This window comes from Beta vulgaris, chromosome 2 (genome assembly GCF_026745355.1).
Source record: "Beta vulgaris subsp. vulgaris cultivar EL10 chromosome 2, EL10.2, whole genome shotgun sequence".
NCBI lineage: Eukaryota > Viridiplantae > Streptophyta > Magnoliopsida > Caryophyllales > Amaranthaceae > Beta > Beta vulgaris.
In genome coordinates this window covers 17609943-17624255 of record NC_079203.1, presented here as the reverse complement: position 1 = coordinate 17624255, position 14313 = coordinate 17609943, and the positions used below count along the sequence as shown (strand labels likewise).

General features: G+C 35.9%; 1 protein-coding gene across 1 annotated transcript; it reads right to left on the bottom strand.

Moving 5' to 3' along the window:
• Positions 1 to 10368: 10368 nt before the first annotated feature.
• Positions 10369 to 13743, bottom strand: LOC125494723 (uncharacterized). Its single transcript, XM_057392896.1, has 5 exons — positions 13715 to 13743; positions 12446 to 12642; positions 12208 to 12393; positions 10877 to 10962; positions 10369 to 10698 (listed from the first exon to the last, which is right to left on the bottom strand). The coding sequence occupies exons 1-5, from the start codon at positions 13741 to 13743 to the stop codon at positions 10369 to 10371; spliced, it is 828 nt and encodes a 275-aa protein (XP_057248879.1).
• Positions 13744 to 14313: the final 570 nt, after the last annotated feature.

The following is a 14313-nucleotide window of genomic DNA, read 5'->3' as shown; positions in this document are numbered from 1 at the left end:
TGCAAAACCCATTGGATACCAAAACTATTGCACTAAGCAATTACCTTGCGATTTCAAAATGATCAATTCAAAGCCTATATATATTGCTTCATTTAAATGTCATTGAACTATACCGATAAATATCTCAAAATCTTTCAAAGTTTGTTTCACAAACATACACAAGTGTTAATTAAACGCACCACTTACGATATATCAAACTAGCATTTTTTGCACGCGATTGCGTGCTTGAATTTTTTTTAAGACAGAAACTCAATTTTTTTCGACGTATGTAAAAGTCAGAATTTGAACATTAGACATACAGAGTATAATTGTTTTTAGTTACAAAATTTATTGGTTTAGTCTCTCACCAGTCTCTCTTTTTTACTTTTCAAAGTTAAATTCTATGAACAAAATAGAAATTTTATTGAATTTATCTATGATTTCTAATATTATAATTTTTTAGTTGGTTTTTGAATTAAGTATACTACTTCATATATTGTGAAGAAAGTGAACACTTGGATTTCAAGTCAAATTTTTGTGAGTTTTATTGACGTTGTAGTGTATTGGTTGTAGTTTGTAAGTTAATTTTTTGGTTTTTGTAAAGTTTACTCATTTGAGTGATTTGTATAATGTAAATTATGCAATTCTATGATTTTAATTGACTTGTGAGTGATTGTTATAATTTTATTTCCAGTATTTTTATTTGAATCTCCCTTTGGTTTGTAAGTGAATTTGTAATTTAGAAAGGAAAAAGGGGTAAAATAGTCTCTTTATTCGGGGACACCATAGCTCCCCCTTCCCTTATATAATAGAGATTTGTCGGCACACTACTATCTATTAAGGGCCTGTTCTCTTTGACATAAAACAGCTGAACTGAACTGAACTAAACTAAACTAAATTAAACTGAACTGAATTGAACTAAATTGAATTAAATTGAATTGAATTAAATTAAATTGAATGTAATAAAAAATTTGAATGTAATAAATATATAAATAATATTTAAATAATAATAATATGAATATTACATAATAATTATAATGATAAGTAATAATAATGAATAATAATAATAGTATTTTAGATATTTTTAAATGATAGTTATAAATAAATAATATTAATAATCATAAATTATTAATAATAATTATTAATGATAATAATGATAATTAATAATTATTATTTTATATTATTTGTAATAATAATATTTAACAAAATGGTTATAAAAGAATGGAGCTGAACTGAACTAAACTGAACTGAAAATAAGCTGGGGAGAACAGGCCCTAATTCCTTAATACTAAACTACACTATCCAGACAAGTCAATACATAAATGTACCTCTAAATAACCCTTTTTCTTTTTTACAATATATTACATAATTATCAAACAATATATTACATAATTATAAATAAGGTACTTATCCTTTTTGCTAAAACAATATATTACATGATTATAAATCACAAAAAAAATAACACATACTTCCTACCCCCAAAACAAGTATCTCTCAAATGAACAATTACCCAAACTCCCAATTGAAAACCGAACTCACTTAATACTCCTTCCTTCTAACTTGTAACTCTTATATCAGGCAAAACCCTCATCTCCAAACACCTTTCCTTCTTCTCCCTTCATCTTCTACACCTTCCTTCCATTCTTCTTTTTCCTCCAATTCTCGACCTAAAATGTCATCTTTCATAAACACCCACCCACTCTAGAAAGCAGCCACTGCTGCTGGAACAGAGGGAGAAGCTTAACTTTGCATACTTCTTGCAAACTCAATTTACTATGGCAGCCCTTTTGCCTGGAAAATGTTCTACTCTGGCGAAGCAAGTGATAAACTGAGCAAAAAATTGTACGAGGCCTTAGAAAAAGTCATGGAAGAAGCTAAAAAAATGTTCAATACTCCTCCTTGTAGGTCCCCTTTACCCCGACTTGCAAAATCAAATTCTGCCACCCAAAAAACAACACAAGGCATTAGCATTCGTGAACCGAAATCTGAAAAAGGGAAAGGGAAAGGGTAAAAAAAAACGCCCATAGGTAAAGGGAAAGCAAAACAGTTTGAAATGCCGATAGAAATTACAGAGGATCCAGTTAGAAACCCAAAATTGCCATGGGGAGGCCCACACATTGGGAGTAGTTCATTTGAGGAAGCAACTGAAACACATGATATGTTTCTTGAGGGTAGTGATGGGGAATTACATCTTTACCATGTCGACAAGTATACCGACGATTCCTATGATACCGAAGACTCTGATGACGAAGCCCATGATGATGAAGACTCCGACATCCCCTGCTTCCTTGTACACAAAAAGGCAAATTAGCCTTAGGTATGACTATAATCCCATATAGTAAGAGCATATGTGCTTAAGTTTTAAGTATTTAGCATATTTAACAGTTGATTTTTCTATGACTTTTGTTGGTATTTGGTTTTCAGTAGGTATTGGTGAGTCGTAGACTCTTGCTTCTTGTGTATGAGATAATAGTTGCGATATGGCATGTACTTATTCCTAATCATCAAATGATGCTAACTAAAACACGATTAAAATCTAACAAGTGACATTTAAATAAAAATAAACTATGTAATGAAAGAGCCAGACACCCAATTCATAGTTCTGCAGTATATGGTACATTGTTGACTTAATTAAAATGTATTAATTTCTATGTTTCATGTCAAAATCATGTATCAAACATATGATGTTTGCATTTTTCACGTACAAGAGTATACATCATGGTGTTGGCTACAAAAACTGGTCTTTGCTATTGTCGTGTAAACCATATGATATAAGAGATGGTTGTAGGTGTGAAATCAATCTCAACACTGTGAAATGAAAATTTTGATGAAAATAACAATATGGTAAATAAACTACGATTTCTGTTCTGTTTTCTTCTGTTAGTACAGTACAGTATAGTAACATAGATTTTGCTTATGTTTCACTTCACAAAATAACTGTGTTTTTTTGCTATATCGAATTTAAACTTTATGTTGGTGGTTTTGGAGGTAAGAATTTTTGGGGGTAAGAACTTCACAAAAGTCTTTAAAATTGTATTTTCATAAGATAATAATATAAATACAAAGCTCTAGGTGGTCTTCTCAAATCATTGGAGCCATGATAGGAGTTCGTATGCACAATATAATAATAAAATGATTAGTTTTCTTATTTTGTAGTCTATGCTTCTTTTGGATGCTTTTAACAGGGACATAATCTCTCTACAACATCATGTCCTAATCCTCCTTGTTAGCTTTGTTACCTATGTTTTCTCTTTATATCTTACTAAAGACATTGAAGAAAGTTTAGGATCCTGGTAAGGTTTACTTGATCGGATTTAGGGGTTGGGTGCGGTTTTTGCATTGTTAGGCTTATCGAACAAAACTGCACTAGGTACACATAACCACACCCAACCCCAAAATCCAATTGAGCTATTGGCTCATCGAACATAAGTATTTAAGTTTGCTTTGGTGTAGTATGCGTGAAAATATGGTGGCTACTTGACTGTTATGCACAGATCAACTGAGCTACTCCACACGGAAGCACAATGCCAGTGTTTATAGTGTGTTGTAAGGTGTGTGTTTTATGTGTCATGCAAGAGGATGCTTAATTAATGCCCATAAAAGTTTTACAATTAGTGAATTAGGTAACAATTTGCTAAATTAGTCATTGAACCTATTGAAATCGTTGTTTAAAAATTCCTTCATTTATAAACCTCTAAAGCATTGATTTTCAAAAACCTCGTTGTACATGCAATAGATTATGCATATGTATGCCGTTGTTTTCATTTCATATCGACTTTGGATCAATTAATCTGCATAGTTTTCAGCACTTTTTCAATACACATTATGAATTGAGGATCCTCCAATTAACCAAATAAACGTACTTTCCATTAACAAGATTTCCACAAATAACCTTCTTTGTGCTATTGTTTTTTTTGGGACTATGAAGACAAATGTGCAGCTCTTAATTTAGTATGGAAGTGTGTATACAGTTGCTAGGTGAAAGCGCATTTTTTTTGGGCCAATACAATAGAACACTCAAATGTAGGAAGAGGAGGAGGTGGAAACCGTTTTTCTGGTTTGTAAATAATTATGTAGGTGATTGCCTTTAAAACTCAGTCTTATTAACTATGAAGACAAAAAATTCCCCATGCGGCTTTTTCAATTAGTCGGTTATTACAAAAGCATAACCGTAAATGCCACATTTAACCGTGCCTTTCATCGGTTCGATTGTCGTACCATAAAACCTTTTACAATAAGAACAATTGCCACCCATATGGACCATTTTTTCAATTGTGTTTCTTTACGCGCACCCTTGCCTATATGCATAGGAGTATATATTATGCAATCAACTACCCTTTCGTTATGACCTACCAAGTCAAAGTGCCTTCGTTTTATCTTATTCAATTATGCTAATGTTTACCGTTTAGTTGACCGTCGTTATGGTTTACCTTGGGATCGCGCGCGGACTAACAACTAGTAAAAATAAAAGAAAAAAACTCCTAGATTACCGATATTCATGGAGTCAATCTCATCATCCTAATACTTGATTAACTCCACAAGAAACTTAATCAAAAAGTTTCATCCAATAAGAAACTCACTCATATGTCCAAGAGTCTCTAAATCGTTCTTGTAATATCGAAACACATGCCGAAACCTCATTTTCTTAAATTTATGGAATACCTAAACTTGATAACGACTAATTCAACAATAATGTCAATCAAAAATTAAAAATTAGGTTGTGATTCTCAATCAAAAATTAAGTTGGAAAAAAAGATAAACCGGAGGAAAGAGAAAGATGAATGTTATTGAACAAAACAGCATTAAGACAATACTGAGAGTAAATAAAATTATTACATTATTATACGTAAAAAATATCAAACCTAGAAAACGAAACGAAAAGTACCTTGACATCAGTGCGATGAAAGTAGAAGAAGAAATGATAACCAAAAAACTTCTCCTAAAATCCAGATTTACTTTCTGTAATACCCCATACTTTTTAGCATTTACTTAAGCAAACTAGATATTTATTTTCTAAAATAAATATTTTAAGAAAAGAGTATTTATGTAATCTAACTCGTTTAAAATCATTTTGATGGAAATATGGCGCCAAATTTAGACTGTTAAACTTTATTTAAATCTTAGTCACACTTTATATTTAAAGAGTTTTCAACATTTAATTATTTATGTTGGAGTTTAAGGGAAAAAATAATATTTAGTCATATGGCCGGCCAACCTAATTTAGGGGGAGGTTTTGATTTTCTTAAATTTACCTAATCAATGTCAAAGTTACAAATCTTGATTTAATCTCCTAATTTATGGTGAAGGTTATAAAATATTTTATTTTGGAAATTAAACACACCATATTCTACTCCCATAATACCCCATACCTTAAGCCATCATTTCCACACAAAAACTTTGAATCAAACTCTCTCCAATGTTATTTCTTCTTTTCTTAATCTATTTAGTTTGTATTTGGAAAAATTGATAAGAATAATCCGACCTTTGGCCGGTCTTCCACCAATGGTACCACCTTCATTTAATCCAGCTATAATCCCACCTTTGACATTAATATTCTCTCAATGGTACCTAAGACCTATACCCTGTTCAATAGGTAAAAAAAAAAAAGGGATGCCAGTTACTTTCCACCCTAAAATCACTTTGTCCTTTCAACTTATCCCCAACCTCTAAACATCTTCTTCTCCAAATAATCGCGAAACCTCCATTGTTGCCCAAGCTTATCTTCACCAAAAATCTCTGCAACTGTTCGTGGAATTCAAAGTGCCCAGAAAACATCAAGGTCCATCATTGAAGTTCGTGGAATTCAAAGTGCCCAGAAAAAATCGAAAGCTCCCTCATCTCAGTTAGGTATGTAAATTTTCAAATCCGCGATTTAAAATTCCAAATTTATGTTAAAGATCGCATCTTTTGATAATGTGTTGCCCTAGAATTTGTTAAAAAGTGTTTGAATATGCCCTAATTCCATGTATGTTTCTGTTGATGTTGTTTTCATTAAAATAGGTTCTGGGTTTGAATTTTTTGCATGCACTTCCTGATATGATATGGAATCAACACTTGGTACACTTAGGTTTTGGCATGGGGGTATGTTTAAGAAAACTAGTAAAGGGACTGTTTATTTAGGAGGAGAAGGTAGAACCTTTCCTGTAGATTCAGATGAATTATATTGGTTTTGGTTAGAGGAGTTAGCCCAGGAATGTGGGGGTTATAAGAAGATTGATGCTGTGTATTATTTGATACCTGGTACAACTCTTGATGATGGGTTGAGGCAGACTTTTGGTGATAATGAGGTTAGAGATCTAATTGTTCTTGTTTTGAAGCATAGGTGTGTTGATATGTATGTGTTACATGGTGTAGATGATCCTGAAACTTTGCCTAACATTCCACTAGCATTAGAAGGTCCATCAATTGAGAGTGAAAACCCAACCAAAGAAGATGAAAACCCACCTTCCCACATTGAAAGCCCACCTTCCCACATTGAAAACCCAACTTCACAAACTAAGATTCATCTTGAACAAACTGATACACCTACTTCCCACACTCAGATGCCTAATACACAAGAATCCGGTAGCCTTCTTAAATCAAGTCAAACACCCAAAACGTCAAGGGACAAGTTACCTGTGAGGAGGGGTCCACCTAGAAGGAGTCCACGTGGAGTTAGTGTTGAAGTACTAACTGATGCATCAGTTTGGCAGAGAGATGATAGCTTTCCAAAAGATTCTTCCACATCATCACCTTTTAAAGCACAAATACCTCCCCCAGTTGAAACGTTTATCTCAACCCACCCACATCAACCTACACCTACCCCATCCCAACCAACACAACAATCAGAAAACCAAAAGAAATAAAAAAAAAACCTGTGCAACACACTAAAATCTCTGATAACCCCAAATCTGCCCCTTCCCAGTCAACAACAAAATCCACTTTCATAAGAAGCAAAGTTCCAAATGACTATGAGTGGTTAGATCCTAGGAGTGATGAAAATCTCAATTGGGATGAATTCTTTGCTGAGCAAGGGCTTTCAGATTTAGAGGAACATAGTGAAGATGGTGAAGATGAGTATGAACCATCAGAGGGTGAGGGTAGTGATGAAGATTTAAATGAAAAGGAATTGGAGAAGTATAAGGAGGCTGGATTGGATGAAGAAGTAGAAGGTGAATTTGAATTTGAATTTGAAGATGGTGAAAAAAGTGACGAGGAGTACACTGAGGCTTTGAACAAAGTTAGGGAAACTAATTCTAAGTTAGAGCAGATAGCTAAACAATTACAGGGAGAGGCTGTAGAGGGGAGGTTAGGGTGCAGTAGTGAGGCAGTAAGGGGAAGTGAACACAGGGAGGTTGGTAGTGATGCTGAAGGTACAGATGATGATATCCATACACCACCAGAATGTGGTGATGAAAGAACTGAGGATGAAAGGAGAAGTGCTAGGGGAATGTTGGTTAGTGAAGATGTTGATTTTTCCAACTTCAATTGGAAAGTAGGTCAAATATTTCCTAGTAGGGATGCATTTAGGAAAGCTGTTTCAAAGTATGGTATACTTCAAGGCAGAAATTTAAAGTATATTTCAAGTAACAAAAATAGGCTAGAAAGACTTGGAGTTGTTTGTGTAGAGGGATGTCCATTTAAGCTATATGCTTCTTGGGATACTAGGAGAGCAACATACTTGGTGAAAATGGTTAAGAGTGAGCATAGTTGTAATAGGACAATGGAGAGGAATCACCAACTAAAGTCAAGTTGGTTGGCACAACAGTGTATAGAGGTATTCAAGAGTAGACCACATTGGCCTGCTAAAGAAATTGTAGAAACTGTTAGGAGAGCATATAGGATTGTGATTAAAAGGGATGTTGCATACAAGGTTAAGTACCTTGCACATAAGCTTCTTCATGGCTCTATGCAAGAGCATTATCTGAAGATTGGGAGGTATTTAGAAGCTGTAAAAGCTTCTAGTCCAGGAACTCATTTGGAGTTGTACACTGATCCAAGTGTGAAGAAACAACCTCCTGTTTTTCAGAGGTTATATGTGTGTTATGAGGGTCTGCAAAGGGGATGGAAGGAAGTATGTAGGAAGATATTTTGTGTTGATGCTTGTTTTTTAAAGATGTTTCTTGGGGGCCAATTGATGTCAGCTGTTGGAAGGGATGGAAATGATCAGATGTATCCAATAGCTTGGGCTATTGTGGAAGGTGAAAACAACCTTAGCCGAGAGTGGTTCTTCAGACAGTTGCAAAGGAGTTTGGCACTTGGAGATGGTGATGGCCTAGCAATTGTGAGTGATGAGCATCAGGTATGAACTAATTTCTGTTTTTTATTTACTGTCACAGTAGATAAGTAGGTTATCTATATTACATATGTTTTGATTTATCATTAAACTAAGTAACTAAGTAGTCAAGCATCAACATCTAATCAATAATGAATGATGGATCTGATTTATGTTTTCTATTTTTTTTGGCATGTTTATTTATCAGTCTATCATAAATGGTGTTGCATTAGTTTTCCCCAAAGCTGAACATAGACATTGTGCTAGGCACATTTTTGCTCTGTGGCATAAGAGTTATAGGGGGATGAGATGAAACTATTGTTTTGGAGTATAGTAAAGGCATACAATGAGGCAGATTATAATGATGCATTAGATAATCTAGCCAAAGTGAGTGATGAGGCTGCAGATAGTTTCAAAGCATACAATCCCAAACTGTTTTGTAGGGCATTTATGAGCACTAGCACTAAAGCTGACATAGTTACTAGCAATCTAACAGAAACTTTCAATGGTTGGATCATAAATGCTAGGACAAAACATGTCATCTATATGCTAGAGGATATTAGGGCATCTTTGATGCAAAGATTGGTTAAAAAAAAAGCAAGAAATGGAGAAGTCTGCTTCCCTCATTTGCCCTAGAAACAAAACAAAGCTTGAAAAAGAAAAAATCAAGGCTGCTTTTTGTGATGTGCTACCATCTACTGAAACTCTATTCCAAGTAAATCACCAACTGTACAGTTTAACAGTTGATTTAGAGGCAAGAACATGCACATGTAGGAGATGGGATATGTGTGGTTACCCTTGTTGTCATGCTGTTGCTGCCATTTTTTTCTGTCACAAAGAAGCAGAGGAGTTTGTCCATGAATGCTACAAAAGAGAGGTGTATCTCAAGGCATATGCAAGTTCCATTCCACCATGTGAGGGTGAGAGACATTGGCCAAGGGTTTCACTTCCACTAGACCCCTCTATTAAAATTGGACCTGGTAGGCCTAGGAAAAACAAAATTAAGGACCCTTTTGAAGATCCTAAATACTCTGGGAAGATGAGTAGGCATGGTATTGAGATGACATGTACCATATGTAAAACTAAGGGCCACAATAAACGGAGGTGTCCAAATAGAGATTCTGCTGTGAGTGTGGGAGTAAGTCAGAGCAAGAGACCAAGGGGAAGGCCTAGGGCTGATTGTCAACAACAACAAGCAACCACAGAACAAGCAACTACATAACAAGCCAGCCACTTCACAGCATCTGCACAACCCACAACACTTGGAAGGGGTGGCAGAATGATCAGAGGAGGTAGAGGATCAAGGGGTGGCAGAGGTAGAGCTGGTGGTGGTAGAGGTGCAGTTGCTGGTGGGAGGGGTGAAGCTGCTGGTGGTGCTGCTGCTGCAACGGGTCGAGGTAGAGCTCGAGGTCGAGGAAGAGGAAGAGGAAGGAACAATGTCAGTTTTTATACTTGTTGTTATGGTATGGTTTTAATTTTTTAACGAACATTGATTTACGATTGTTTTGTTTCTTAACAGATTCCAACTGGATTTGGTGTCTTGATAATGAATGATGGATCAACCATCACCTATGTAATTGTTCTTAGAAATAATTTTGCCTCCTAATGATCATTATGTAAAAGTTCGGTTTACTAACTTATCTAATATATTGGCTTTCAGGAACCCGGGACACGAGGTCCGAGAATTATTTCAAGTCAAGCATCAACATCGACTACTTCCGTGGCAAATCAGAATTTCTCCATGCAACAATGATTTTTATAATACTTCGTGTAGGATCTCACCGAACAATTTGGTCGTTTTTTTATAAGATTATGGTTTTTGTTATTGTTGAACATTGGATCGATGTTTTGTAATAGATTATGGTTATTATTCGTGTTGAACAATATTGAACACAATACAATGGTGTTCGTTTTGAATTATGTGTATGAAATTCTCAACTTCAAACATCAAACATCAAACATTTTTGCGTTGCATTTCCAAAATGTTGTTAACATTTATCCTTCAAATGAAGCTACTAGCAATGTTATTTAGTGCATCAAAACCGAACACGTTCATTCATTAATACTTCCAAATAATACAATTCATCATAAAGCGTAAAGTACATTTCAAGCCCTAACATAGCACCTACATCAATTCACTTCAACATGTAGATAATAATGCCAAACAAAATCCAAGACATAACCATAGCCATTTGAAAAGCTTTCTCCCTATTATTATCTAACATCGGTTGGATACGTAATAGACGAATTTTGGATGATAATCTTTTGTTTTCCACTTCAAGCTCATGTTTTTCCTTCTTCATTCTGATTAGTTTATCTTCCAAAAACTTCTTCTCAACTTCAAGCTCAATAATGGTACTATCTTTGTCCAAAATTTTGAATTGCAAATCCCTTATCTCACTGGAAATCTCCTCCTCCTCAACCACATCACAAACCCACTTGAAAAAATGGCAATCTTTCTCCCCCTAAATAAAACAGAAAAAAATTGAATGTTAAACTAACAATAATCAGGAAATTTATATTTTTTGTAACTAACAATAATCAGGAAATTTAAGCTCAATGTGTAACACTACTTACATTTTATTCCGAGCATCGATAAAATTTCCTCCCAAAATTTGGACCTTCCTTCTTACAAGTAAGTACAACACCGCTTGCTCCATGATTACACAAGATTGGTTTTTTGCGTGAAGAATTAGAGGATGAACCACTCAATGAACCTCCTGCCATTGCTATAAGAACAGAGGAAGAAGAGATTTGAAGAAAAAAAAAAAGGAAAAAAGCGTGAGAAGCAGAGTGTGAGGAAGAGAGAGGATGAAGGAAGAAGAGGGTGAAAGAGATAAGTGGCAGTTAATAAGGAGGGACAAGATAAAAAAATTAAAGCCAAAATAAAAATAAACATAACGGCTACATACTTACCTGCTGCAACAGGTTACCTTCAGGTAACGTACCATTGAGAGAATATTAATGTCAAAGGTGGGATTATAGCTGGATTAAATGAAGGTGGTACCATTGGTGGAAGACCGGCCAAAGGTCGGATTATTCTTATCAATTTTTCCTTTGTATTTTTATACAAATTCAAATTTTATTTTGTTTAAGTAAAACATTTTCATGTTTTTTACTCAAAAGTATTATGCTCGTGATAGGTTATGTAAGAATTCATGTCTAAGTTCATGGGATAAGTTATTAGATTTTTATATTATTGGTTCGTTAGCAGAACACGTGAGCATAATACTAAGTGAAGATAATACTAGTATACACTTTGTGCAAGATCAAGGTACGTTATGTAGTTAGATCTTTCAAAATGTGGTCTTATGTGTTAAAGTTTATGGTTTCAAGATACTACTACTACTACTACTACTATCACCACCACTACTACTACTACCACCACCACCACTACCACCACCACCACCACCACCACCACCACCACCACCACCACCACCACCACCAGTACTACTACTATTACTACTACCACTACTACTACCACTACCAATATTATCACTACTACTACGGCTACCACTACTACTACAACTACTGTTACTATTACCACGATTACTACCCGTGCTACTCACTACTACCACCACTACCACTACTACCATGACTACTACCACTACCACTACTACCATGACTACTACCACTACCACTACTACCACTACTACTATTACTACAACTATTACTACTATCACTACTACCATGACTACTACTACTACCACTACTACCACCACTACTACTATTACTACTTCTACCACCACCACTACTACCACTACCACCACTACCACAACAACTACTACCACTACTACTACCACGACTACTACTACTACTACCACTACCACTACTACTACCACAACTACTACTACCACTACTACTACCACGACTACTACTACTACTACCACTACCACTACTACTACCACGACTACTTCTACTACTACCACTACTACTACTACTACCACTACCACTACTACTACCACGACTACTACCACCACTACTACTACTATCACTACTACTATGACCACTATCACTACCACTACTACTACTACTACTACTACTACTACTACGACTATTACTACCACCACAACTACCACCACCACCACCACCACTACCACCACCACTACTACTACCGCCACTACTACCCCCACCACTACTACTATCACTACCACCACCACCTACCACTACCACCACTACCACCACCACTACCACTACCACCACCACCACTACCACCACTACTACCACCAATATTACCACTACTACTAACACTATCACCACTATCACCACTACCACTACAACTACCATTACTACTACTACTACCACTACTACTACCGTTACCACTATCACTACTACTACTACCATTACCACCACTACCAGGACTACTATCACTACTATGACTACCACTACTATCGCCACTACTACCACCACTACCACCACCACTACCAATACTTACTACTACCACCGCTACTACTACTACCACCGCTACTACTACTACCACTACTACTACCACTACTACTACCACTACCACCACCACTACCACTAATACTACCGTTACCAATACCACAACTACCTCTACTACCACTACCATTACCACCACTACCACGACTACTATCGCTACTATGACTACCACTATTACCGCCACAACTACCACCACCACCACCACCACCACCACCACTACCACTACCACCACCACCACTACCACTACTATCAATACTAATATTACTACTACCACCGCTACTACTACTACCACTACTACTACCACAAACATCACCACTACCACTACCACTACCACCACCACTACCACCACTACCACCACTATCACTACCACTACCACTACCACTACCACTACCACTACCACCACCAACACTACCACTACCACCACCAACACTACCACTACCACTTCTACCACCACTACCACTACCACTATCACCACCACCATTACCACTACTACTAACATCACCACCATTACCTCTATCACTAACACCACCACCACCACTACCACTTGTACTACCACTACCACTACCACTACCACTACCACAACCACTACCACTACCACTACACCACTACTACTACTACTACTACTACCACTAGCTTGGGAGGTGCGAAGATTTGGGGTAAAAGAAAGAGAGATAAGAAGAGGAATTATTTTCAAGTTTATTTTTAATCTAGGTTTTGGAAAGAGTTTGTTCTTAAAATTTATTCTTGAATATTAGTTTATGTGTTTGGAAAGAATTTGTTCTTAAAAGCAATTCTTGAATCATTTGTGTTTGGAAATAGTTTATTCTTAAAAGTTATTATAAATTAAAGAGATTTCGAAAATGTAAAATGTTGCAAACTAGTGAATGTGTTACCTTATACATTTTGTACTCAATTTTATACTGACATGCATTTCTTTTTTCCTATCGGGCTTTACCCTGTTTATCTTTTGAATAGTTCACTCCAGTCAAGTCCATATCTTCACTTGCATATAGTTAGGCCACATTACTCCAAAGCCCATACCATTTCCCATATCTATCTCCCATTTCCATTTTTCATTTCCATTTCACATGTCCTATTTCCATTTCTTATTTCCCATTTTCATTTCCCACTTTCATTTCTCATTTCCATTTATCACTCATTTTTCATTTTGAAATAAATTCTAAAAACTTACAAGCGAGATCCACTCGATTCTATCCAGGAACAATCGGGTTATTACAACTTAGGAACGCCTATGGAGGAACAAAAAGGTGAGCCCACTCTAAAGCACATCAAATGCACTATTACCACCCTAACTTTATCTAGAGTCATGAAGACTACTTTTGAATTCATTCACAATAGAGGCGCGATCACTTCCACGGGATCTACTCTAGACAATATACCTAAAAGAAAATTTAAAAGGTGCAACCTATTTTCTACTGCGAATCCCAACATAATATTAAACATCTGATATATAGTGTTGGATCCTACAGATACATTGGAAAACATGGTCAATGATGATAGACTGCTAATACTTCCTACAACAACCAACAACATGCTAGGAAGTGCATCAACAATTCAAAAGCTTAGTCATTTGATTTCTGGTTTCCTAGGATGAGTTTGGGAGTCCTTATCATAAGCCA

Coding starts and splice junctions, on each gene's coding strand:
- LOC125494723 (XM_057392896.1), bottom strand. CDS start 13,743: ATGGAAATGGGAGATAGATATGGGAAATG. Junction 12,643..13,714: donor GGAGATAGATATGGGAAATG/GTATGGGCTTTG, acceptor TGGTGGTGGTAG/TGGTGGTAGTAGTGGCGATA. Junction 10,963..12,207: donor TGATAGTAGTAGTAGTGGTG/GTAGTAGTCGTG, acceptor CTGTTCTTATAG/CAATGGCAGGAGGTTCATTG.